We start from the raw sequence: 24,858 nt of genomic DNA, 5'->3' as shown, positions 1-24,858 counted from the left end.
GCTTGCTTCTTTGTGCAGAGAAAATTGAGCATTTATTCAATGCTTTTATCACAAAGTATATGTATAATTTTACCAAGTAACTGTCAGTGCAGATGAGGGCTGTGTGCAATTCGTGGCTCATAATGGCAAATATTTCCCAGAATCTCTTTTTTAAAAATTATGGGGAATTTTTTTTCCTTTTTAATTTTTGTCCATTTTTTCGTCAGCATGCCTAAGACATCAGCTCAGATCTCTCTGATCTTTTATAAATCTGAGCTTCTTTTGCAACGATAGCCACAGTTAAATGCTAGATGATGCACTATTATGCTGGAAGATGTCTTTACTGCCTTTTTTCTTTGCAGTACATTCTCCAGTGTAAAGAACATTGACCTTTATAGCTCACTTTAATCAGTGTGTCACACTCAGTATCTCGGGTGATTGACCTGATGTCTGTGAGAATTTTGTTCACCAAACAAATCACTGGAAACAATTGGAAAGAAACATCAAATCAAAAAAGTTTTAAGGTTTTTGCACTATCAACTAAGAGGTGGGATGAATATCTCTTTGCATCTTTTGATCTCTGAAAATTGTCATATTTTTGTCAGTTCCTGAGCAAAAGAAATCAATTTAGAATGCTGTTTGGTTCAAAGGAAATTAAAGGGAGGACAAATTGGATTGCCTTGTTGTCTTATTGTTATCACTGTGAACTCCATTGTGTCTCAAGCATGGCATGTCATGCTCAGGTAGTTTTCCTCTTTTACCAATTACAGTTTTTGTGTACCTGCAAAATCCAGAATGCTTTGTGGATGATTGCAATTTTCATATTTCAAATCCAATATGCCGCTCTATCTTTAAACCCTCTCACTTTCTATTTATGTCTGTGTGACAAACTTGTTTTTTTTTCTTCCCAAGGGACATTTATTTTTGTCAGGTGCATCTGCATTCATTAGAATCAAATACACAAGAATGTTTTTCTTCTTTTTCTTTAGTTTCATCCCTTACTGCATCTCTTCCAAGTAATGATACTTTCTATCAGTCTAAAGTGTTTTCAATCAGTCTCCCTGGTTTTTAAGAAATTGACTTAAAAGGCTTGGAGCAGGTGAAAAATGTGGATTGAATTCTAACTTGGGATTCAATTCAAAAAATCATCCTGAGCTCAATCACTCACTGAGAGCTACAGGGAAAAATTCAGATTAGGGCCACCATCTAACGTTGTGACTTTTACTAATAAATATTTGTTTTCTGCAAAAATAATTGAACCTTTATTACATTTGATGTGTGCAGAATCTCTGTGTCAGACGTTTAAGACAATGTGTTGCAGTGGTTCGCACTGTTGTCTCACAGCAAAAAGGGTTCTTTGTTTCAAACCGATCTGGAGACTGTCTGTGTGATGTAGATGAGCAGTTTAAAGTACAAAGAATAATGCACTATATAAAACACTATATGCATGTATATTTAATGCTGCTTGTAGCAGTATTTAGAGGAGCCAGTATGACTACAGAAGTGCTATATATTCTGTTCCACATTAATTAATAGCATCTTGGGCTTTTGGAGCCTGTTCAGAAAAACAAATGTTGGCTTACTGAAAAATATCAAAACAGGGTTAGACAGGACAAGTGAACCATTTTCTCTTTGAAACTAAGTTTAAAGCTTTTGGCTGAAGTGAAACAAGTCGTGATTCATCCTCTGGAAACAATGAATGTCCGTATAAGATTTTATCTAAAAGAAAGTGCATCCTCTACATGTTGGGAAATTCCAGCAATCCTTTCAGCCACTAAAATGTGTAAAAGATGAAAACAAAGGGGAACCGTGACAAAGCTAATATCATAGATCAAGAACGATAAGAAAGTTGTTTTAGGGTAGATCTGTGAGAACTTGCAGTTATTTTATAATAATAAACTGTCTATGAATTTTTCAGTAGCAACAGTAAAATAAAACTTTAATGGCAACCAAAGAGCTCAGACTATTTTACTTCACAGTACTGTAAAGTGTTGTACAATAAGACACTGTTGTTCCCGAGTACAACAGCCCCACTGTAAAATTACAGTTCAGTGCTGTACATCTAGCTGATAGGACTTTACTGTTTTTAACAGTGCAACTTCTAACAGAATATGATTATTTTTAAGAAATAGATCAACTTTACCCATTGCCTACAGAAATGGATTGTTTTCGATTCCTTCTGTAATAGCCCTCTAATGATTTAGCTATAAAAAGAAATGTGCTAGTGTGAAAACAACACAGAACCTACCTCACCAATCTAGCCTACTTTAATCTGAACAAATTCATATTAGGAACACTGCGATGTAATCATTCATTAGTAACTTTAATTGCATTTGTTAAGCATGAGCCAGTAATTACTTAAATCCTGTTTTCTTCTCACACCCACATACATGCAGCTTGTGGCCTCTCCTTTCTCTGCTCATCAGCCTCGGATAACAAACACAGGAGAACACTTTGGAAAAGGCACTTTTTAATACATTTCTTTTGAAAAATGGATTATCAAATTAATGGAAACTGCTCAATAACTGCTGCAGTGAGGAATGCTTCCCACCTAATTGAATTAGGGTTTTCATTTCTGTGATTTCTGTGTTTGTTTTTGGCAGCTGCCATCTGTTTGCCTGGGACCAGCTCTATTAATAAGCTATTCAGATTGAGATGGGGCTTTATTCCAGCAACTGTTTCTCACCTCCTCTCTCTCCTTCTCTCTCTCTCCCTGCCTTTCCCTTTTTCTCACTTCCTTGCTCACTCAAATGATTGTCATGGAAATCATCAGAGGTGCCAAACCACAGACAAAAGAAAGAGCTTTAACATACACCTGAGCCAAAAAGAACAGAACTGTATTCTAATTGCGATGGGAACAATTAAGACTGTGCATATTTATTGACAGGGGACTTCACACAGGAGCATATGCTCATGAATACCAGAAAAAAAATGGAATGAAAAGAAGGCAGGATGGGGTGGGGTGGTGGGGTAGGGGGACTGGTGTGTTTATATGATGATGATACTATATGTTTAAATGGTTAAAATGCCCACAAGCAAAATATCTGTCTGTCATTTCCTTTGCAGCTATTACACACTCACATAGAATATTTTACTTTAACACTTTTCTGAAAGAAATATGGTCCCTTCCCACTTTGCAGTTTTTAAAAAAGTACTTAAAGTGCTTGACATCAAGCAATATTAACTCCCACTTTCTTCCTCTCCCTCTCTTTCTTCTTCTCTTCTCCACCTCTCCTGTTGACAGCTACAGTCTCCCTTTCAATGTTCCAAGAACAAGGAAGTCCAATCTGAGCTTTGCTCAGTATTCTGATCACACACCTCTCTCCTCCAGTAAAACAAGTCTACTTTAAAATTCATAACTACATTTGGAGAGAATAAAAGGGTGCCCTGATGGAATATTTCCAAGGAGCTTACTTGAGCGAAAATACAATTCGCTTTGGCATATTTAATAACTCTAACCTGGTCTTTAAGACATACAGTAGTAATAACAGTTTCTTTAAAAAAAAAATAAGGTAACTGAAAAAAGAAATTCAGCCTATACCTTAGCATGAAATGACTACCTATAATTCCTGCCTCTAGGAGCCCGGTGAGAAATAATAGAGGGGGGGGGGGAAAGGAAGGGGAAATAAAGGAGACAGGAGATAGTGAGAAGCTCGTCAAAGTTGGAAAGAGTCAGCTTTCCCTTTAATTCTGTTTTTTTCTCTCTTCTGCCCAGGAGGCAGTTTGAATTGAATCAAACAACCTAGATTGATTAAGCTTGGATGAATGACTTTCCAATGACACAGGATTCGGCGTTAGCCTCACCCCATCCCTCTGTACATATTTGACATGGTTATTGAGGAGTTGATGTAAAAGTGATTGCATGGTTGCTTCTTTTTGGATTCTGTGCAACGTTGACATGTTCGAGCTATGCTAAATGTTGTTGCCGTTGTTCAGTTCCTTGAAAGTCGCATTTGATTCCCGTTGAACCCTGCTTTGATTCGAATGCCTCTCAGGAAGAAAAGCACAATGAACGAGTATGAGAAAATAGATAACATGCTCTTCCAATTGGAATATGAATTGCTCTGCTTGAGCCTAAGTATTAATCTCTTGTCCTCTTTCTACTCTGTAGTCCTTTTGTGTTTGTGGGAAGGGAAGAGTGGGGAGGGGGGCACAGTATTGAATATTGTGGGATGTCCTGTTCTGAATTTGGTCAGGACCAATCAAAGCTTGAGTGCTCTCTCTCTCTCTTTCCACACAGAACATGAGTACTCTCTTTGTGATTCTTCTGTGTGGAGACACAGAGACCCCTACTGCCTCTGAAAGGTACACTGACACTGGATTTGTCTCTCATTCCTTAGTATTCCACTGCCACCTGCCTGCTACGAGTGTAATGCCAGTATGAGGATCACAAGCCTGTAATACTGAAAAACTTGCACTTGAGCATATGTGTTAAACATTTACAAAACTCAATGGCATCGCTCTTTGGTAGTTACAAAAACCCCCACCAAAATACATGAAAACACCTGCACAGTTAATACAAGTGTATATATATTCGCTCATCCATCTTCCTCTCATCCAGATCAGGTTTGCAGAGTCTCTCTCTCTTTCTTTCTTCTCATACATAAACTCTGTGACCTTTTATGTGAGATAACTGTAAGCACAATGCCAGTAAAGTTTACTATACATTCTATTCTATACTGTTCCTGATACATTTGCATAATACAAATGTAAGGACATAAGCACATTTTTTTTGTTTGATGTAAAGTACTGTAAAGACGGGATGCACTGAGTAAAAAGCATACTCTTTTTGTCTGAATTAACTCACATTCAAACTCACATTTACACATATGCAATTACTGTACACTGGAACAGCTATTTTGGGTCCTCAGTCCTGAAACGACAATGACAAAAGGATATTATTAAATATATCCCTGAGCTTGAGGCTGGGCACAGACCCAGATTGTCCATTTGGCATCATTATTAAACTTTATTGCCCAACTAGTGATCTTTATAAAAATGAGCCTTTATAAAAAAAAAAAAATTGCAATCACTGCTAAATGTAATATTTAGACCACTGGTGCAGCTACTTGGACTGAATAAGTCAATCATCAGTATAATCTCTCTTACTATCACTGCTGTCATCGGTGTCATTCTGAAAATTATGAATGATTGAATTATCACACAGTTCATCTACAACTTTTCATCAAGGTGTTGGATAAAGATCAAAAGATAAGTGTGATATGAATGAAAATAATCACAAGTTAAGTACAATAGGTATACTGTAGGAATGTAAATGACTGAATGACTAAATGTGGCTTGTAGTCTACAGCATTTTGAGTTTGCAATAAGAATATAGAAAGTACCATCTAAATATAAGCCCGTAACATGAACGTGGAACACATTAGAAAACATCAACCCTGACAGCTGATTGGGAATGACACACAGGAAGGATGAGGATGCAATCACAGGTGAAAATAATAAACAACAGGTGAAAGCAATCAGGGACACAGGGTAGGAAGATAAGAAGTGAAAACAAACTGCTTCAATCACCAAAAGAAATCTAAAAAAACACACAAGATTTGAGGGACAAGGGAACATATAGGGACCAGTGCATGAACACAGAAATGAGGCACAACAAGGATGGAACAGAAGTTCCACCAAAATAAAAAAGACTAAAAATACTTAATTTAAAAAAAGAAAACTAAACTAAAAACTGTACAAAATAAACAAAGAAAGACTCAAATACACGAATGAAGAATCCATATCTTCAACAGAAGATGGAAACCAAAAACCAAACCAGGGAGATGACACATAATGCCTTTGAATAAAAAAAAATCCAGTGTAATAGCATCTTATTCAGCGTTGCATAATGTGTACTTTACCAGATATTTCAACATATTACAACCTATCCAACCTATCCAAAATAAAAAAGTTAAATATATTTTAAATAAATAACACTTTATTTGAAATTGTAGCACAAAAAACTTGTCCTAAACGTTCCAACTCTTTAGTAGAAGATGGCGATCAAATCAATTTTTGTGTTTTATTTACCATGCAACATTTTTTTTTATATAATCACAGTTATAATAATTTTTATTTCATTTATTTTCCAAAGTCATGATCTGCCTCTTCTTTCTGTCTTTGGGGTTAGTGTACACATTCATACAAGCACCCTGATGCCAAAGCAGATAGGAAGCTAATTTAGAGATTTCTTCTTGTATGTCATTTCTGCCTTTCCAGACTTCATCGGGGAAAAAAAAGGTATGACATGAGTGTGTTTATCTAGTACAACATGTTCTTTTAGCTTCTCGTGCTACTCAAATTGTAATTCCCAACAATTTTTCTAATTTCTAAGCGTCCTTACATTTGTATTGATCAAAATATATTCACAGAACTCGATCCTCCTCTTCAGCAGCATCTGAGAGCCTGACTGACAATTTTAACAGCAGCAACCATAATGGAAGAGGTGAACAGAGCTCTCTGCCGTTGCCATGGTAACGTCTAAACAAGAGGGGTGAGCGCTGAAAGGGGAGGAAGGGAGAAGATATGATCAAATGTGAACACTCTATTGTGATTTAATATACAACTCCCAGTTTGTTATTACTAGAGTCTGCCATTTCTATGTGCTGTTCCGAAACACTCAGATTCAAAGCTGTGTTTAAAAGGCCATATGCACACACACACACACACACACACGCACGCACACATTAACAGACTGACAGTTTGTCTACTAAAAACAGCATCTGGGCCTCACTGATAACGCTCCTTAATGACAGTAAAAATACAGGAGAGTGGACTGTTTGCTTGCTCTTCTTATAATGGCTAGCAGCAGGCCTAACTGTCTCCATCACACACCCTGCTGACTTAAGTATCTCATCATCATCATCTTTGCTCTTCCCATTCTACAGATCTGTCTGGACTTAATAAAACTGTCAGACCACCAACTGGGACTGTTAAATAAAGACAGCACAAGGCTAGATCCGCTGTCTGAATCTGCTCGGTGGAACGGCTCGTTAAAGACCATGAGATATAAAACACGCAGCTGAATATATCAAGTGATTTGGGGCTGACTAAAAGGAGTCTGGCTTAAGAGGGATTTAGAGAGATGATGTGGGTCACAATGTAGACACATTAACCTCACATGGTTGTTTTGGCCATCAACTAACTTATTTACACATCCAGCCAAGCCATTAAGAGTCAAGCTGCTGGATACTTGATGGACATGAGGCCAGTATTTACAGTACTTTAGCTCAGTTTCCTCTGCGTTGTCCTCTTCTCCAAAAAGCATATAAAGCCACATTTTATATGCTTTTTGATTTGCTTTACTTGCTAAGCTTCTGTCAATAGTCCTGTCTACAAATTTGAATACAATAAAAAAAACAAAAAAACAAAAATAGTGGTATTACCTAAAACAAATGTTCTCCTGGAAAGGCTGAAAAGAGTTAAGAATTTGTCGTAAGCTGAAAAATGAAATTCACATTAAAGTATCCTTAACTGCACTTGCTTGAACGTCTGCTTGCTCAACATGCCGGATAGAGCCCATACTTCAATTTTAAAGAGACATGCTAATTACATGTCTTTACACGTTAATGAAACATGTTTACACTCCAAAAAATATTATTATCATATTAGGTTCCACCATCAGATTCACCGCTTGTTGTGCCATCTTGGGGGTTTTTTTGCAACCAAGAAATTGCTCATCTCAAAGTCTATGGGTTAAACTTACCTATGGTAATATACATCTTTAGTGGGCAGGGCCACTTTGACACTTGCAAAAAAAGACAGCCACCACAGATGGTGGCTGTTTGCTAGGATTAGCTTCTGCTAATTTTGAATCAGTGGTGTGCTATTTGGTCCCCGGCCAGTATAAAGAAACGTGTGCTCTAATTGATGAATCTATGTATTTATTAATGTATGGATAATTAGTACAGCTTTAACCAAGTTTACATAATAAATGTAGATAATATTTCTTTTGTTTTTAGAGAATTATAATAGTAGTAATAGTATAATAATCAAGCACAAGCAAGGTAAACAATAAAAGTTAAAGTTTATTACATGTTTATATACAAACAACCCTGCAAGGCACACATTTGTTTAAATAAGAATATACAATACATTTTATTCTTGAAAGCAAACAATTTTAGTTGTGTACATATATATATATGTATATATATATATGTTAATAGAAGTCTGTTTAGTGTTCAAAGAAGAAAGAAGGCCCCAAATTGCAGATGTCCAGTCAGCACAGATAACAACACAAAAGTGACCAACATAACAGTTCCATATACTTTCTTAGGTTCTTAAACAAAAAAATACAAAAACATTGAAAAGACCGTGGTAAAACTTTCCAAGCCTGCACTTGCCCTCTGTATTAAGAATATAGTACTTAACAAAGACATTAACTCATAAAGTAAGAGTTAAACTCCATATCCATAGAGAAGTATAGTTAAGCTGGCTGTATGTCATCTATAAATGATAATGAAAACCTTTGTCAGTGCTGTGAAACACAGGATATTTTTTTTATTAGATTGTTTATGTTACTGACAAAAAAGACTGATTAAGGCCATTGATACTTAAGACACACTGCTTAGCAAATTTATTACACGACCTGTCATAAAAACAAGAAAACACAAATATCTGTCAAAAATGTGTTTAAAAATGATATTGCTAATTATTAGTCAAGAAACAAACCAAATACCTAAATCTGTGCTGGCACACTGACCCTCTCTCAGAAATTAGAAGTTTATCAAGCATAACGTTCAACCACTAAGATTTTTGTTTTTCTGTTGAGAAATCCAAGTAAATAACTGTGATTTGGCATGTTAATCAAAAATAATAATGCGCTTTTGCACTTTTTCAACTTTTTTATGAATAGTAACTTTGAAAATTCATGAATAACACATATGATATTGTAGCATTATAAATATTTTGATTAGAGAACTTATTGGTGGATTAACCATTACGGAAGCATAAAACACGATTTTGGTAAATATCAAAACTGTTAATTCAGGGAAGCTGTGGCATAAACCTTACATCAGGTGATGGTCTAATAAAATTGTTAAGCACTGCAGGTTTGTATTTGGTATGAATATTTTGTGGTTTAAACACAAAAAAATAGCATTTTTAAATATATGGTTTTACTTTTTGTAGAAAAAGGTGAAATGAAAGTTGTATTTCAGCTAGACTGAAAAATCTATTTTACTTTTCTTTTGGAGGTCGTCTTAAAACGCATGAAAAATTTCAGGGTATTGGCAAGAATCCACATGAACAGCATATCATAATAGCTCCATTCTGTACATTGTTCAGTACAGACTATTGATTATGTAGCGATCAGCCGTGACATCCTGTCACTCCATTCGAGCTGCCTTTATGAAAATGTTTGTCCAACATCAATCAGGACTTTTGTGAAATAACTTTTGTTATTCACAACAAAATGATTTTGTTCACAGCACATAAAGCAAAGATTGAAAGATGAAAAGATTCTCAAGACAAAGGCCCATCTTGACTTATGAAATAAAGATAAACAATGTGATGACAAAAAACTAATGTCTGGGGCTTTAAGCTTAGAAACATTAAGATACAGGCAGTCGTACTCGTACAGTTTGTCATCACAAAGTGTCATGACATACTGTGACAGATTTGACAGATGCAAGCTCCCTTAAGTGGCTACTGACTTGCACCAACGTTTTACCTTACAAATACAAGTTCAACAAACAACCATCGTTGCATTGCTGCAGTTCATTCCATAGAAGGATCAGGAGATGCCTGACCAAAGATGATTTTTAGAGGCTTAGGAAGGCTTGTCAGCATTATTCCCAAGCCTCCCATCGTCTGGAGTTTCAGAGTTCCCAGGCTGTACCATAAATTTTATTGAATATTCCTATTGTGACGTTCCGGCCTTTATCATGCCAAGAGACCAAGTCGCTTGACCTTAGCAGACAGGAAAGAGTGGATTATGAAGACTAAGGTCTTAGGGCAACAATGCAGGTCCAGTTGCTGTAAGAAGATACAGATATGTAAAAAAGAAACATGATTAAATGAAGGAAATCCATATCATTTTGCTTTTTTTAAACATTTCTATAAATGCATAACAAGCAGGTCAACCCATCTGAATCGGAATTATCTGAATAACTTACAGAGTGAAATATGATTTGTAACTGTCTGAGAGGGAGCATGTAATGTTTTTTTTCTTAAATGTCAAAGAGATGGCTAACACACAAGCTTAGGTAGAAATCAAATTTAGTCAAGTTCACCATCTGTCTAACAAGTGAGCACTCAGCACTCAGAGTAATGGTGCTAATGATTTTACTGATGCATTATTGCCCTGAAATGTCACATATTTCACTTCAAGTCAAAATTGAACAGAAAACAGGGGAAAACTTACTATCTCAGCCTCGGGACCTCCAAAATCAAGGAACATCATCCGAACGCCGTCGTCTGAGGACATTCTGAGGCGCTCAAAAGGCTGCTGGAGGAGAACATTCTTCCTGACACCCATTTCTTCGGTGAACAGTGTGAAACCGTCATCGATGTGAACTCCCAGCATGCACTCTTTCCCATTCCAACTGCAGACTGCCAAAGCAGAAAAAGCAGTGCTTATGTGGCGTAAAGGTCAAGTAATGATTTATTTGTGATTTCATTAGTAGTATCATTCAGTATTGATACAGGGCTACAGAATGCACTTTACTAAATGTGACACTGAAAAGACAGAGATGCAGTTTAAATAGTTTTTGCTGTAAGAAAACAAAATTGTTCCAAATTTTAGTTTAGTAAAAGAAAGTTAGAATTAGTTTCACATATTGGAATTAAAAGAACCATTTTTAGTTTATACTGGAAAGTTTTTGCATCATTTTATTCCACCAGCAGAGGGCAATGTGAAACCTTTACTACACAGCAAGGTTTTACACCGCATGGCACTTGTCTCAGAAAGTAGGACTACTCTGAGCAGTAAATCCAGCTGTAAAGCTGTAGGGGGTTTTACTCAGTCTAGATGTAAGCAAAGAGCTAAGACTTTATATGCTACAATACATACGACAAAATGCTTTGTCTTCCCTCAAGCTCCTTATAAAAATCCATTGCAAGAAAGTTTGGTTTCTAAAAACCCAAATCTTTTATTAAAATGAAACCAGAAGAATTGTGCAAAGATTAGGGACGTTCTACAAAGGGGTACAGCGTGCAGATCACTGTGTAAAGAACAATAAATCGCACTAATCCTGCTTTGTGAGACGAGCCTCTGTTTTAAACTGGAATGTTTGTGTGTGTCTGTTGAACAGAACCAAGTCTTAAGCCCAAGCAGGAATTGTTTGGTTGAAATAGATTTGAGGTATATTTATAGACATGATTCAAATGTCTGAATCAGTCCCTGAAAAAAAGTCATGTTGTACTCCTAGTTGGATAGTATTTTGACTTTCAGAAGGCTCCATTTTTATTCCTCTTCAGCTTCCACCTCTAACAAAACCTTGTTTATTTCTGAAAATCGGTTCGGATACGGAAATGTTACCTGCCATTACAGGTAAATTCTTCTTAAAATATTGTTTAGTTCAGGTTAACAATGATTACAAACCAGTGTTTCTGATAGTAATGGGGGGGGGACCCAAAACCAAAAAACTCTTACCCTAACTTACAGCATACAGACGCTGCTAACTGAATTACATAATTCATGTGTACTCTAGTATAGAACTGACATCACCATTTGGTATTTAACATGTAGTGGGCTTTTCTCTTAATACATCTGAATTTCAGATTTATTCGTAAAAGAACTGTAAATGAACCAAAAACTGAAGAATCTTTTCTATCTCTGTACCCGTGGTGACCTCCTTGGTAAGCTCAGCAGCATTGTGGCAACCCTCCACCAGCAGATGAGTCCAGGTCGACAGCTCCTTAGCAGAATCCACCCTAAAAACATGTGTCTCCACGCCTTGCTTTGTGCCTGAACGTAGGCCAAATGACAGCTCAGAATCCAAGACTGGAGAGCTTTTTCCTGGACCAGAGTGGACCAGTCTGAGAAAGGAGGGTGTGGGGTAGGTGAAAGAGTGGGGAAAAAAAGTGTATGAGAAAGATGATAATGAAGACTTATAGAAAATAATGTGGCCATAAGAGCAAATGATGTTGCAGACAAACTGCTACAGGGCTACAGAGGAGAGAAAAAACAGAGGAAAAACCCATGACTCATAGGTTCTGTTTCCACATGAATATGATGTTATTTGGCAAAACGTCCAACAGTCCAGCTATGGAAAGAGTGAGCATGTGTTCTCTGGGCTAAATCAAGCCAGAGGAAGGCCTGAGCCGAACAGCTTCTGAGACTCCATCGTTATGTGAATGCGTTGATATAAGAAAGAGAGCGAAAGCACAAGTGTCATGTTATGTAGCGTGTGCTGTAAGGGTGGAAACCTGGTGGTGATGAGCGGGTGGCTCTTTGTCGGATTGTTGAGGCTCTCTTTGCTTTCAGGACACGAGGGATACAAGAGCAGGTCCTTGTCAGTCAGCACAGCCAGTACGGGTTTCTCTGGACCCTGAGATACCTGCGCACGTTGAAATTTCTATCAAAACTTCAGAAATATTTTAAACTTTCTATTAGGCTGCAGATCAGTTTAACCATTGCTCCCCCCCCAATACCTGCTCTGTAATCCAGCCCAGATGTTTGACTTCCATGCCAGGCTGCATGCTCCTCATCTCCTCCTTCACTCGTGGTAAAAGGCTGGCAGCACCAGCCTGGATGGCATTGTACCAGGATTGGGCCATGGCAGGGTCTTTTGCCCTCAGGAACACAGAGTTCTTTTTGTTGGATGAAATCACCTCAAAATACCTGGCAAATGAGATGACAGAAAAAGAGAATGATGCCAGAAGAGAAACATAAAAGAGGTGGGAAAAAGCTGTTAGAGGAATTAAAAAGACATGGCAAAGTGACTAAAGCTTAAGGGTGAGGAGGAAGTTTCAGATTTTAACAAAGAGAATGTGAAAAAGACACACGAAGAAGTCCCTTTTACAAAGCCATATCATTTTCATGTGTCAGATATTTTTTATCCAAATGCATAAACTGTATGAAATATTACATAAATCGCTGAAGCTTTAACATGTAATACCTGTTTTCTGTGTCTGGAGGGCACTGTTTTCGTGACACCTGGCACATCTTCAGCGGGATGCTCCGGGGCTCCTTCACCTCAGCAGGGGAGAGCTCAGTGCCCCTTTGAGGTGTGGAAGGGGGAGAATCCCACGGGAGACCTGCTCCAGGGGACCCAGAGCTTTTAAAGAAGGCAGACATCTCCTTGATGTACTTCACTGAAGCAGAGTGGGAGGGTGTGGGAGATAAGAGAAAAGGCAGAAGAAGTAAAAGAGGACAGAGAAGAGAAAGAGAGAAAAAATGTAAAAATGAAGCCTCCAGGTTTGGAGATGAGTTGAAAGCTGTAACACTTAAGAACTGCTTCAAAGTGGTGCAGAAATCAACGCACAGTACAAAGAGCTCTATGTCACAAAAGTTCTCCCATACAGAGCCTATGATGTTTATGTTGCATTTCTGTTGTAGGTAGTTGATTCTGGCATGTCTTTAGCAGCCACTGGTGCCATAGAGAAGATGTAATCTGACACTCATATCTCACTCGTGTGTCACATGTCATTCTGGTGCTCCAGCACAAGGATTATCAGTAGTGACCGTTACGGCGTCTCTGTTTGTGCTACTAACAGTGGCATTCAAATTCAAATTCAAATTCAAATTTTATTTGTCACACACACACAACCATACACAGTATGACATGGGGGTGAAATGCTTGTAGCTGTACAATGCCCGACCATTAAATGACAGAAGAAAAGTTCTACAATATTTACAATTTACTACAAAAATTTACAAATTAACTTAGGAATTTACAGTAAAGAATGTGCAAATAGCAGAAGAGATTATAAAGATAAGGATTATAAATGATAGGAATTATAGGATTATAGGAAATGTGTGGTGGTGCGTGTGGTGACGTGTGTGAGAGTCCAGTCTTATAGTGACGTGTTTGGGAGAGTCCAGTCCTACACCTGGTTCAGGGCCCGAATAGCCTGGGGGAAGAAGCTCCTCCTCATTCTCTCTGTTTTGGCCTTAAGGGAGCGGAAGCGCTTCCCAGACCTCAACAGTGAGAAGAGTCCATTGTTGGGATGGGAGAGGTCCATCATAATCTTCCTAGCTTTGGACTTGCACCGCTTGGTGTAGATGGACAGCAGGTCAGGGAGCTCTGATTGAATGATGCGTTCTGCCGAGCGCACCACCCTTTGCAGATCTCGTCTGTCCTGCTTGGTGCTGTTCCCAAACCAGGTGCAGATGTTTGACGTCAAGACGCTCTCGATGGTGCAGGAGTAGAAGTTCTTGAGCACCTTCAGTGGCAGATGGAAGTCTCTAAGTCTTCTGAGGAAGAAGAGACGCTGACGGGCTTTCTTAACCAGGGTGTTGATGTGACAGGACCATGACAGGTCCTGAGTGATGTGGACACCCAGGTATCGGAAACTGTCCACTCTCTCCACTGGCGTGCCACTGATGATGAGGGGTTTGTAATTCCTCGCCTGCTTTGTAGTGAAGTCCACGATCAGCTCCTTAGTCTTGCTGATGTTTAGGAGGAGGTTATTCTCCTGGCACCAGGTCTCCAGGTTCCTAATCTCCTCCAGGTAGGCCGTCTCGATGTTGTCGGAGATCAGGCCCACAACAGCAGTGTCGTCAGCAAACTTGACACTTAGTGCCAATATCAGTTTACCTGTTATTTCCTCAAAAGCTTGTTAAGCCCTGGAAAAACCTAGGTGCACTTGAAAAAGTAATGTATTTATAAGCTTGCCAAGGTCCAAAATGTGGGACTATTTAGAAAAACGCAACAGAAAATAAAGATGAAAAACAGAAAACAAAATATACATTCCATCCATCTCAGGGTCATGAAGGACCAGAGCCTATTGAAGGTGAGATATACTCTGGACAGGTCGTCATCACAGGGCCGACACATATACACAGAAAACCATTTACAAGTAACCTCACATTCACACCTGCAGCCAGCTTTTTAGCAACAGATGTCTTTGGATTCTACCCAGAGAGCTGTCCACTGCTCTACCCTCTCTAACAACAATAATAACAACAGTAAAAATAATTTGAAAGTTCAGTAAATGGAAGAGTCTATAAGTGCACCATGACACACTGGTGTGAATATACATGTGTGTCTTTGTGTGTCTAAGTGTGTGTTTTCAAGATGACTATCTTTTTGTGGTTTGAAGGACCACATGGAGGTGAAACATCATGAAACATGATGACATCACCGAACTATCAGTGTGACCGAGGATTCAACAGCAGTATCCAACAGCTTACTTTGATGAATATGGCTTTTGATATATATAGATCAGTAACCCCGACCCATTAACAGTTAGGACTGGCTAAACTGATTGTGAAGCACTCTGTTACTGGTCATATGGTTGAGTTTCCAAACCACAATGTTTGAGGAAAGAGTAAAGCACAGCAAGAAATACAATGGTAAACTACTGATCAAAGTCTAGCTAAGAAACCCTGTCAACTGATGGATGTAAAGGCACAGGAAATCCTTGTAAATAACAAAGATATTCTCAGGGATCAAGAAAAACAGAGACATGAGTTAGACGGAGAAGCTTATGCAGCGCATAAAACTTGAAAATCTATTAAAGGTTTATTGATGCAACATTGTTTGAAAGAGAGACGTCTCCCCGGGCCAGGAGCGCTCCAAGGTTGACTACAGATGTGTCAACCTGTACTACTTCTACTGAAGTCTGGACTCTTGGGGACAGGGGAAGAAAACAGGTAGGCTTTCACAGTGTTGAAAGCTGATTAGCATTCATCTGACCATATGTGCTGGGAATGCAGTTCTGTTCATTGCACTGGAAGGCCAGTTTTCTTCTTCCGACAAGCCATCACAATTCTGACACCATATGTTGTGGAGTTCTTTCTTGCAAATGCCTAAGAAGTTAGAAAAACACGGCCCGAGGTGCTTCGTCATAAGGACTTCCAGTTCTGTATGGTGCATGACTGACACAATAGTGTCAGGACTTTCACATTAATACAACGGGAGGTTAAGAAGTGCAAAAACACACATCCATCCATCTATCCACCCATGTTCAGAAGTGTGCTAAAAACATATTTATGAGATCTTTATGCTGTCCCGTAAGTTAAAGACAGATTTGTCTCCTAATAGCCAATGTCAGTGTCAGAGGTACATCTGAGGGGGAAGTTCCCAGTTTAAATTTGAAGAAAGAAGCTGTGGCTCATGGTCAGCATCTTAAACCCAAGGCTATGGGGGTGCCCATAATTTTTGGTGGATATAATTAAGTGTTATGAAATTGTTACTGTATCTTATTCTGTACACATATCTTTTTAAACGCAGTTTTACCACTCACACACCCAAGCTCAGATACCTAAACACACCACCACAGATGGAGTCCTCTGCTGCAGTCCAAAAGGCTGTGTATGGCTTTAACAGCAGTAGCCACTGCTGGAGTAAAAATAGCCCAGAGGACGTGGCAAAGCAGTAGGTTTAAGGCAAAGCTTTGGTTTCACATGGGAAGTGTGAAGTGCTCTGTACAAGAGGCATGTAGCCAGAGGGCAAGCAGAAGAGTCATAGCACAGGACAGCAGGAACGAGAGAGGAGGCTTTTACTTTTCCCAAAATAGAGATCCTGCCAGATACACACAGCCTTCCACTTATTTAGCTTCCAAGCATCAACTCTCTAACAGTGCACGTTTTATTTGCCAATTTAGGGAATGTTTACAAATTTTCACTCTTATGGAAAATTGCTACATTGCTACAACTGTGTGCTTTTAAAGTAACTGCAAGTATCCAAACGTGAGTAGTGTGCAGAATATTGTCAAACTGTCACATAGTACGAAGCAAGAAACCTGCATGAGCAACATTTATGTAAAACATGACTAAGGTTCTTTTTCAGACGTGCTGCTATGAGCATTTAGGGATTACAGTGCATGTGTGAAGAAGTCTTAAGATGCTCCAGCAAAGGGCATGACCTAAATTCTGAATAATTCTCGGAATAATTTTCTCTGCACCTCTTTGTTTGCAAACTAATTTTCCATACTTTTCAAAAGTAGTGTGGATCAATAGTAATGTTTTGGATCTAAAACCTGTCTGCGATGTTTCCCTTTTCTCTCTCTACAGAGATGAAGTCAATTCCTTTGAAATTTTGTTAAAGATTTGCTGCAAAAATCTTAAAAGATTAAGATTGAGGAGTACAAATTTTCTCTCAGCAGTCTGCATGGAGAGTTTCCTGGAATACACATTTGTGACTCAGACACAAAATTTACACAAAAACGTTTTCACACACTTGCACCTGGGTACACATGTAGTAGCGAGTTTTTTTAATACTTAATAGTGCCATTCTTTGTAAACCTCAGAGATAGTTGTGTAAGAAAATCTCAGTAGTTCAACCGGCAAATGCATTTTATGGAACTCACACAACATTTTTTGGTTTACGGGTTGGTTACAACCAGTGTTTTTTCACTTCCTATTTTACCTTAAAATCTCTCATAGCTATTCCTGTCTGTTTTTAGCATCGCCTGTGTTTTATTATCCCATCATTTCTCCTATCTTAGCTCTCCAGACTTCATCCAAACACCTACTGCTCTGAAGTCAGCAAAGTATGCTGACTTCAGAGATTAATAAATGTAAAAATTGCCTATACTTAGTATTTTTCAGCAGAATTTTATATTGCCTTGCAATGTAACATAATTACTGAATCTTCGAGCCTCATAAGTGTGTAGCTTTTAAGAAGGGTTTCAAACTTATTACAAAAACAAAGAACCACCAAGTGACAAAAATATTCCATATACAGAGCGGGTAGTAATTTCCTCCCAAACTCATGTAAACTGGTTAAAAGAGTGTTTGCCTGCTTCAGCAGACCATTTGAACTGATGTGAAATGTGAGCTGTCAATAAGCGACCACAACAACAGAAAACATTTCCATGCTAAGAAAGCTGCTAAAGTTTTTCAACCCTGATTTTATATACTTACTGGCTTTTTTAATTCAAATTTGGCAATGTGGTTGATAGCGCCCATTTCTATCGTGTGACAAACTCAGAGCACATATCTAATACTGCTTTACATGGACTACATGGTCTGTGGATGTCAGTATAGTGCAGCCAAATGACACTTCAGTGACATCTGTCTAATAAGAAGGCCTCAGTTACACAAAAAGCACAATTTCAATAACAACAGATTCTTCAAAAACACTTTAAGAGAATATAAGGAGAGCGAACATAGTCGTGGCTAGAGGTGCTAATATCTAGCACATAAACATATTTCTATTCTCGGTGGGCATTACTCTTTATTATGTAAGGGTGAGATTATGTCTCTGGTGCTGCACAAACTGCACAGCAGAATAGGTTGGGAGAAAGCAGCAACTATAGAGATGTTTACTTCTGTAAAGAGGCTTTTATAATCTCCCCAAATAACAATCTCGATGTGATAGCTTTTAAACATAGTGCCGTATTAAAAAGAGAGGTGAGACGATAAGAAAGATGGAGAACTGAAAGGGGTGTAAAATGGAACGAACAACATAGAAAAGAGAAAGGCAGCAGGAAAAATGAAGATTGGGAGCAAGAAAAGAGAATATGAACGAGCGAGACAGGCAATACAGGGAGAGCGAATATACAGCTTAGCTCAGCCAGAAATGTTGCCATGAATACCAGTGGCGGCTCATTCAATACAGGGCTAAAATTAGCTGAGATGGCACTGTTATTACTTTAGCTTATCTGGCAGCCAGTGAAACTACTTTTGTAGTGTGTGCGTGTCTGTGTGAGAGAGAGTTATGTGTGGGAGTAAGTGTGCGCATGTGAGGAGGTTCTTTGCTTCTTCTGCAGGATCTGCCACTAAGCTTTTCATGGTAAACTCGTCACTTTTACATTGAACCTAACAACTCCTAGCCAGACACTTTCAGTCAGCTGAGTTCCAGCACAGTTTGCTTAACCGTAACTTGGACATTACAAACTGCCAAATAACACTTTAACTTGTTCGAACTCTAAACAGCCAGACCTCATTATTATGCTGATTACCTAATATACACAGAAACCATCACATATATCATTATCCCATCACTGCTAATGCTTGTCTGAAGCCATCCATACCCAGGAGGAGCATATCAGGAGGCCAGCAGCTTAAGAAGTTAGGCATGAGCTGACATGTTTTCAGACTTGGCACTTATAAACTGAAACTGGACCAAACAATACACTAAAGCTAAATACCAGCCCTTCGTCCGCTTGCCACTGGTTACTGTGGGAGCAGCTGGAATGTGACTGGGGAGTTGCTGACCTCAGAAGCATGTTGTTGCCTCTGTAAACTATGTCAAGCAAAGAATGTCCCAATGTTACACCTCAGGGGAACAATGTTATGGGTGAAAACAACGTCATAAATTACTGTATAAAAAAGTGAAACATGTTCAGTACATAGAGGTCAATTGAGGCAAAACAAAAAAAAGAAGAAGAAAAAAACAGGTTTGCAATAATCAATTATACAAAAATGTGGAGTTCATGTTTCGCAAAATGTAAGATGTGGACTATTCAAGAGACGATGAAAGTGGACATCAAACAAATGAAAGATTTAGCAAAAACTCAAGACTGCAAAAAGGAAAATGTTACAGATACATTATGAGCTCATTTCGGTCCATTTCATGTTCTGTCACTATGTAATGGTTTCATTCTGTGTTCAAACATCACCTTTTCATGTGTGAAGTTTGATTTTATTTCCCAATGGAAAAGAAAACACGTTTGTTTTTTTCAGCACTTCTCTTAAACTTGTAAACAGCAAGATTCTGGGCTGGACTAATGCTAAACAGTCACCACTGCTGCAGAGACAGAACAACTGATTGATTGACCACTATTGATAATCAGGCTGAATGGCTTGTGACTAAATTTCATCATAGAACACAGGTATGGTTAAAAGTCAGATATGTTATGTTATATATATATATATACATATATTTCTTTCAAACTTTCAGTAGACGTATTGAAGTTTGGTTGACATTTTACACACAAACATTGTTCTGTGCTTGTAAATAAAGGCTTAATCTAACAAATACGTCAATGGTGATGTTCATGCTTGGTATGTGAAACTTTGTTTTTTAATAGGTTTATAGGTTTGTTTTGTTGTTTTTGAATTTAACCACAACACAGAACTGAATAAGTGAAAGAAGATGGATGGATGGATGTATGGATGGTCTACAGGGACAGGGAAGCTAAAAAAAGACAGGAGCTAAAATGTCTAGTTTCACAAGGGAATGCTTTAAGACAACTGCAAATTATGCAATTGCAGAAGTGATTGTGCTGGAAGTGAGCACAATAGGAACTCCTTTAAAATAAATACTCGTTACTAATCAAAATCAGTCTAAAAAAAGTTAATGATCAGGATTAGGCTTCGATATACCAAAACCACAAGTGGGGTTTGTGAACATTTTGAGGCGTATGGTACACATACAAGGAAGAGGAAAAACACTCTCGTCAGAGCCTTTTCTTATTGATCCCTAATTTTGTGGGCTGTTAAATGCCAGCTTTACTGTATGTGTCCCTATTCTATCACTGATTAATGTGCATCTCCTTCTGGTCAATTACCTGGGTCTATATGATTTAGATAGGTCTGTCATTCCTATAGCCCATTTCATTCAAATCATGGATACATGCCAACTTTGGGAGGTGTTAGGTATGACATAAGTGAGAGAGAGAGAGAGAGAGAGAGAGAGAAAGCAGAACACAGTGAAACTTTTAAATGAACTCACATGCTGCCAAAGAGATTTGATTACTTTGCATAGTGTGTCAGGAGAGTTAATTATCCTAATTCAACAAAGTGAAAGTGGAGGAAACTTGAACTGGATCTGGCAGAACACAAGAACAGAGTAGAAGGGATGCTTGGTGGCAAATGTTCACTTTTCTTTTGCTTATGATTGCTGCCTAAAAGGCAAAAGACTCATCGATTTATAAAGTATACACAAACTATTTTTCCACCTCAAATGTGCAATTTTAGCTTCCAACGATTACAAAAACACATTTATTGAGAATAATATAAGTAAATATCGCCCACTCCATCCCCAGCATGGCTATGGGGCACAATGCTGTGAGACAGTTCAGTGGAATTTAAACCTGTAGTGAAGTAAGAGACTGACACAAAGAGTGGGCCACCAATTTAACAGGGGCCTAGAATCGGGGCAGAGGGTTCAGAGAGGGCTTGTTAAGTAAACTTGATGACACTGAGGGAGAAAGGGCCTGTTGGAGATTTGTGATTTAATAAAGCTATGTTATTTAACTGGTTAATCCATTCCCTTGCTGAGTGTAAGCACAATGTCCTTACGGGCCAGCAGCTCTGAAGGAAAAAGGACCCAAGCTTTGTGTCCACAGCGTTAGAGGTTTCATGGCAGGGTTACTCACAGAGATTCAGAACAATCCACATAACACCACACATTACCACAGAACTACACTACTACTGATGTCTGATCGCATCCAGTCTGTTAGACTCCTCAGCCATTTCTAACACTCGCTGCAAGAGAGAAATATAATAATGGACAGTGGCAGCAAGTTTGCAGCACTGAGAAGGGTCGTTTATATTTATTTGCATTTCATAAAGTAGTCTTAGCGGAGTCATCTTAGCGATGCTGAATTAGCATTTATATTTCTGTACTAAAATTCTTTGTCACTTTTACAATACATAACTGCTAAGAACAGAAGCAGGACGAAAGAAAAGTTATTGTGACATCACATTATCATATTTAATGCATGTGCCACGTAAGCATTTAAAGATTTGGGGGACTAGATAGGTGCAATTTATTCTTCAGAAAGTGCCAAATAATAATCAACAGCAAACACACCTTCTCGTGTCCTAGTAAGATCTAACAGCTGTGTATTAGCCAGGTTAAAAGGAAAGGAATCATGATCACAGTAATAATTATACTGGCATAAGAAACCAGTCTGTTTGCTGAATACAGACCTTAAGAACACATCAGTGTTACAAACTATATACATTCATAGAAAACACACACACACACACTCAGTTCTGACACTATTTGGGTGATTATAGCTTCAATTCCAAAGATTCACTTTGAGCAAAGATGCACCAATCAACAAACCAGGGACTGAAATCAGCCAATTTTCAGTTTTCTCGTGGGTGTACAGCAACTCGCTTTCAGTTAATTATTTGTAGTTCTTTCCACTACCACAGCACTTTACTTTCAGTTGTTTCAGTGAGAGAATCCTGCAATTTACTGCAATACTGTTAAGTTTAATAATTTATTTTTTTTATGAAAGTAATAGTCTGCACTGAACAAAGGTTGCCCACATATGCTGTCAGTTGTACCCCTTAGAAAGAGAACTGGAATTATCAGAAATCTTTATCTTCATCTATCTTTATCAATATAGAACCATAAATTATTCTCCAGTTAGGAGAGAAGTAGTTTTAGGGACACACGTTCCAGATGAAGGAACAAAACTGATCATTCCAAACAACGGGACCATCCTGCATCTGCTGCCACCCACCAGATGAATACATTACCTCAAACACAGAAATACAGACGATCGCTTTGCTGACTGGACTGACACAGCTCAGCCACGACCACCTGAGAATTTGCAGTCGGGACGTGTTAATTAAGAAAATCTCACCTGCCTCCCTCACTACCTTTCTAGCATGTCCTAAAAAACACACAGGTCAATCTCTGGATCAGGGAAAGGGAAAAGAATCATGTGTGAGTGCTAACTCATGTGAAAGTACAGTCTATTTACAGATTATATCATGTGTGAATAGATAAGAGGGCTAAGACATATGCTGCTTCAGTAACAGAATCTCAACTTGTACAGAAACTTTTTCAGACAAGGAATGAATAATCTTAGCCAGCAGCATGCTGTGTCCCAATGAGAAGCTTAAAACTTTACTCTCCACAGTCATTATGTTCCATAAATCACTCGCCTAACCCTACTTAAATCAATACAGTAAGATAGAGCAAGAATATATATCTCTGCTGGCCTTGCTTAAAAAGACTATATGGTATGTATCTCCCTTTGAGGGGCTATATTCACACATGTCCTTGAAGAGCTTGATTTGTAGATATGAAATATGATTTTAGCCCTCAAAGCAAAATGTAGCTCAGTCTGGTCCTCATTATTCTTCTAAAAGCGACTGAGCTCTTCATTTTGTAGCCAAAGAAGTGACTACTTACAAAACCAGAGCTAGAGTGGCTATTACATACTCTTTAACAGGAACCCAGTTAAAGGTCAACAAAAAATCTTCTACGTAGCGTGCCGTATAAATGCTCTCAGTTTGATCAGTTGTGGCCCTGCTGTTTGTAAAGCACCAGTTGTGGCATTTATTGATTTCCATACAGGCAGGAAATCGCAGAAGGAAAGACTCTAGTTGAAAATACACAATGTTATTGTGAATGCTAGTACAAGAACCAATCATATATTGGATGTTTATCATTGAGCCAAATACACAATATATTGCATGCTTACACTAATTTTTAATTTGATAAAAAAAAGTATTAGAAAAATATATGCATTTAAATTCACAGATATGGAATAAGAACCTTCATTCACTCATTAAATAAAATGAAACAGTGTTTGCAACACACAGGAATTTCTGTGTGCATGGTGTGATCTGAAGTGTTGCCAAATCATACAATACAAGCCTATGTTAAGGACCCATATTACTCCTCGGAAATGTATTGTAAGGGTTAAACTGAATAGTCACATTTCAGCAAGAGAAAATGTTTTATCTTGAGGTTATATGCACAGTACTCCAGAAACCCAGTAAAAGGTAACTGCTCAAATGAACTTAACTTAATGTGTAGCATCAGAGGGAGGGAGGAGTGAGCACAGTGGTTTGCACTTTGTTTTAATTTGCCTCTGGTGTTGGATCAGTTATGAACCAAATTGATCTGTTAACAGGAAACGTCTCATATGTCTGTTAAAACACAGCTTTTACTGACATCGTGTAAGCATGTTAATAGCTGAATGCTACAATATGTGACTGAAAAACAAACAACGATGAATGCAGTTCCACATGTGGCACAGAGTATATTCATTAACACACGGACAGCTTGAGATTACACTGTAAACAATGTTTTGCTACACACAGATACACATGTATCTCTGTGTAAAGACACACAGGTATTACCTCAGAGATTTCAGGGTTATATTGTGAAACTGTTTGTAACAGGTTTTGCAATGCAGCTCTGCTCTGGATAAATCCCGGGCTCTGCCTGATTCTCACATTCCAGGACCTCGCTCACTGTCCTGAACAATTTCTAAGAGAACGTTTTGCCTTTTTTTTATCAGAAACATGTTGATTCTCCTTCAGCTTTCTTTCATTTATCTGAATTGTGACACTGTTTTCAAAGAGAAGCACAAATACATGAAACCTTGGCTTGCAATGTATTATTTCTGTTAGAACATGCCTCACATTCCCTCATCAGATTATTTTTAGCAGCTAATTTGCGCAGCTCTTGGTAGAATGCTTCTTATTATTAAAATGAAATGACTGCGTCTTTGTACTGTACATAAATTAGCGCATTGTTAGTAGATCACGCGCAGAACTCCCCTTCGAAGTCTGTCCTATTTTGATTTTTATCACTTTGAATGATGTATATTTAGTTCTTCGAACGAATTAAGAAGGATATAAACGTATTTTTGTACATTCAGGATTTTAATTTGTTGTCAGGACTTCCTCCACCTCTGCAGTCCATTTCTTGCTTCTGCCTTTTACAATCCGCAAGGTCAAATATTAACAACAATACTCAACATGTGAGGTTTACTCCATAAAATTATTATATGGATACACTTCTTCAATTGACACATATTGCACAAACCGGGAATACAAACTCGCCATATAATGTAAGGGAACTCTCCATCATAAATTTTAATATACATAGAGAGAAAGAGGCC

General features: G+C 38.2%; 1 protein-coding gene across 2 annotated transcripts in view; it reads right to left on the bottom strand.

Annotated features, from left to right (window-relative positions):
- Window positions 1-8,039: 8,039 nt before the first annotated feature.
- snta1 (syntrophin, alpha 1) overlaps window positions 8,040-24,858 on the bottom strand; it is a 32,648-nt gene continuing 15,829 nt past the window's right edge. The window contains exons 3-8 of one of the 2 annotated variants that reach the window (XM_085353488.1): window positions 13,044-13,239; window positions 12,577-12,766; window positions 12,352-12,500; window positions 11,765-11,961; window positions 10,346-10,533; window positions 8,040-9,957 (exon numbers count right to left, since the gene is read on the bottom strand). In XM_085353488.1, coding sequence (XP_085209614.1) covers window positions 9,865-9,957; window positions 10,346-10,533; window positions 11,765-11,961; window positions 12,352-12,500; window positions 12,577-12,766; window positions 13,044-13,239 — 1,013 coding nt within the window. In that variant the 3' untranslated portion in view covers window positions 8,040-9,864. The remainder of the gene's footprint in view (window positions 9,958-10,345; window positions 10,534-11,764; window positions 11,962-12,351; window positions 12,501-12,576; window positions 12,767-13,043; window positions 13,240-24,858) is intronic. The other variant, XM_085353489.1, reaches the window with a different exon arrangement.

This window comes from Diplotaxodon limnothrissa, linkage group LG5 (assembly GCF_057381915.1).
Source record: "Diplotaxodon limnothrissa isolate DT_005_m linkage group LG5, D_limnothrissa_male_GT1.1, whole genome shotgun sequence".
NCBI classification, from domain to species: domain Eukaryota; kingdom Metazoa; phylum Chordata; class Actinopteri; order Cichliformes; family Cichlidae; genus Diplotaxodon; species Diplotaxodon limnothrissa.
The sequence above is the reverse complement of the archived record's forward strand: the minus strand, read 5'-3'. Positions and strand labels throughout refer to the sequence as shown.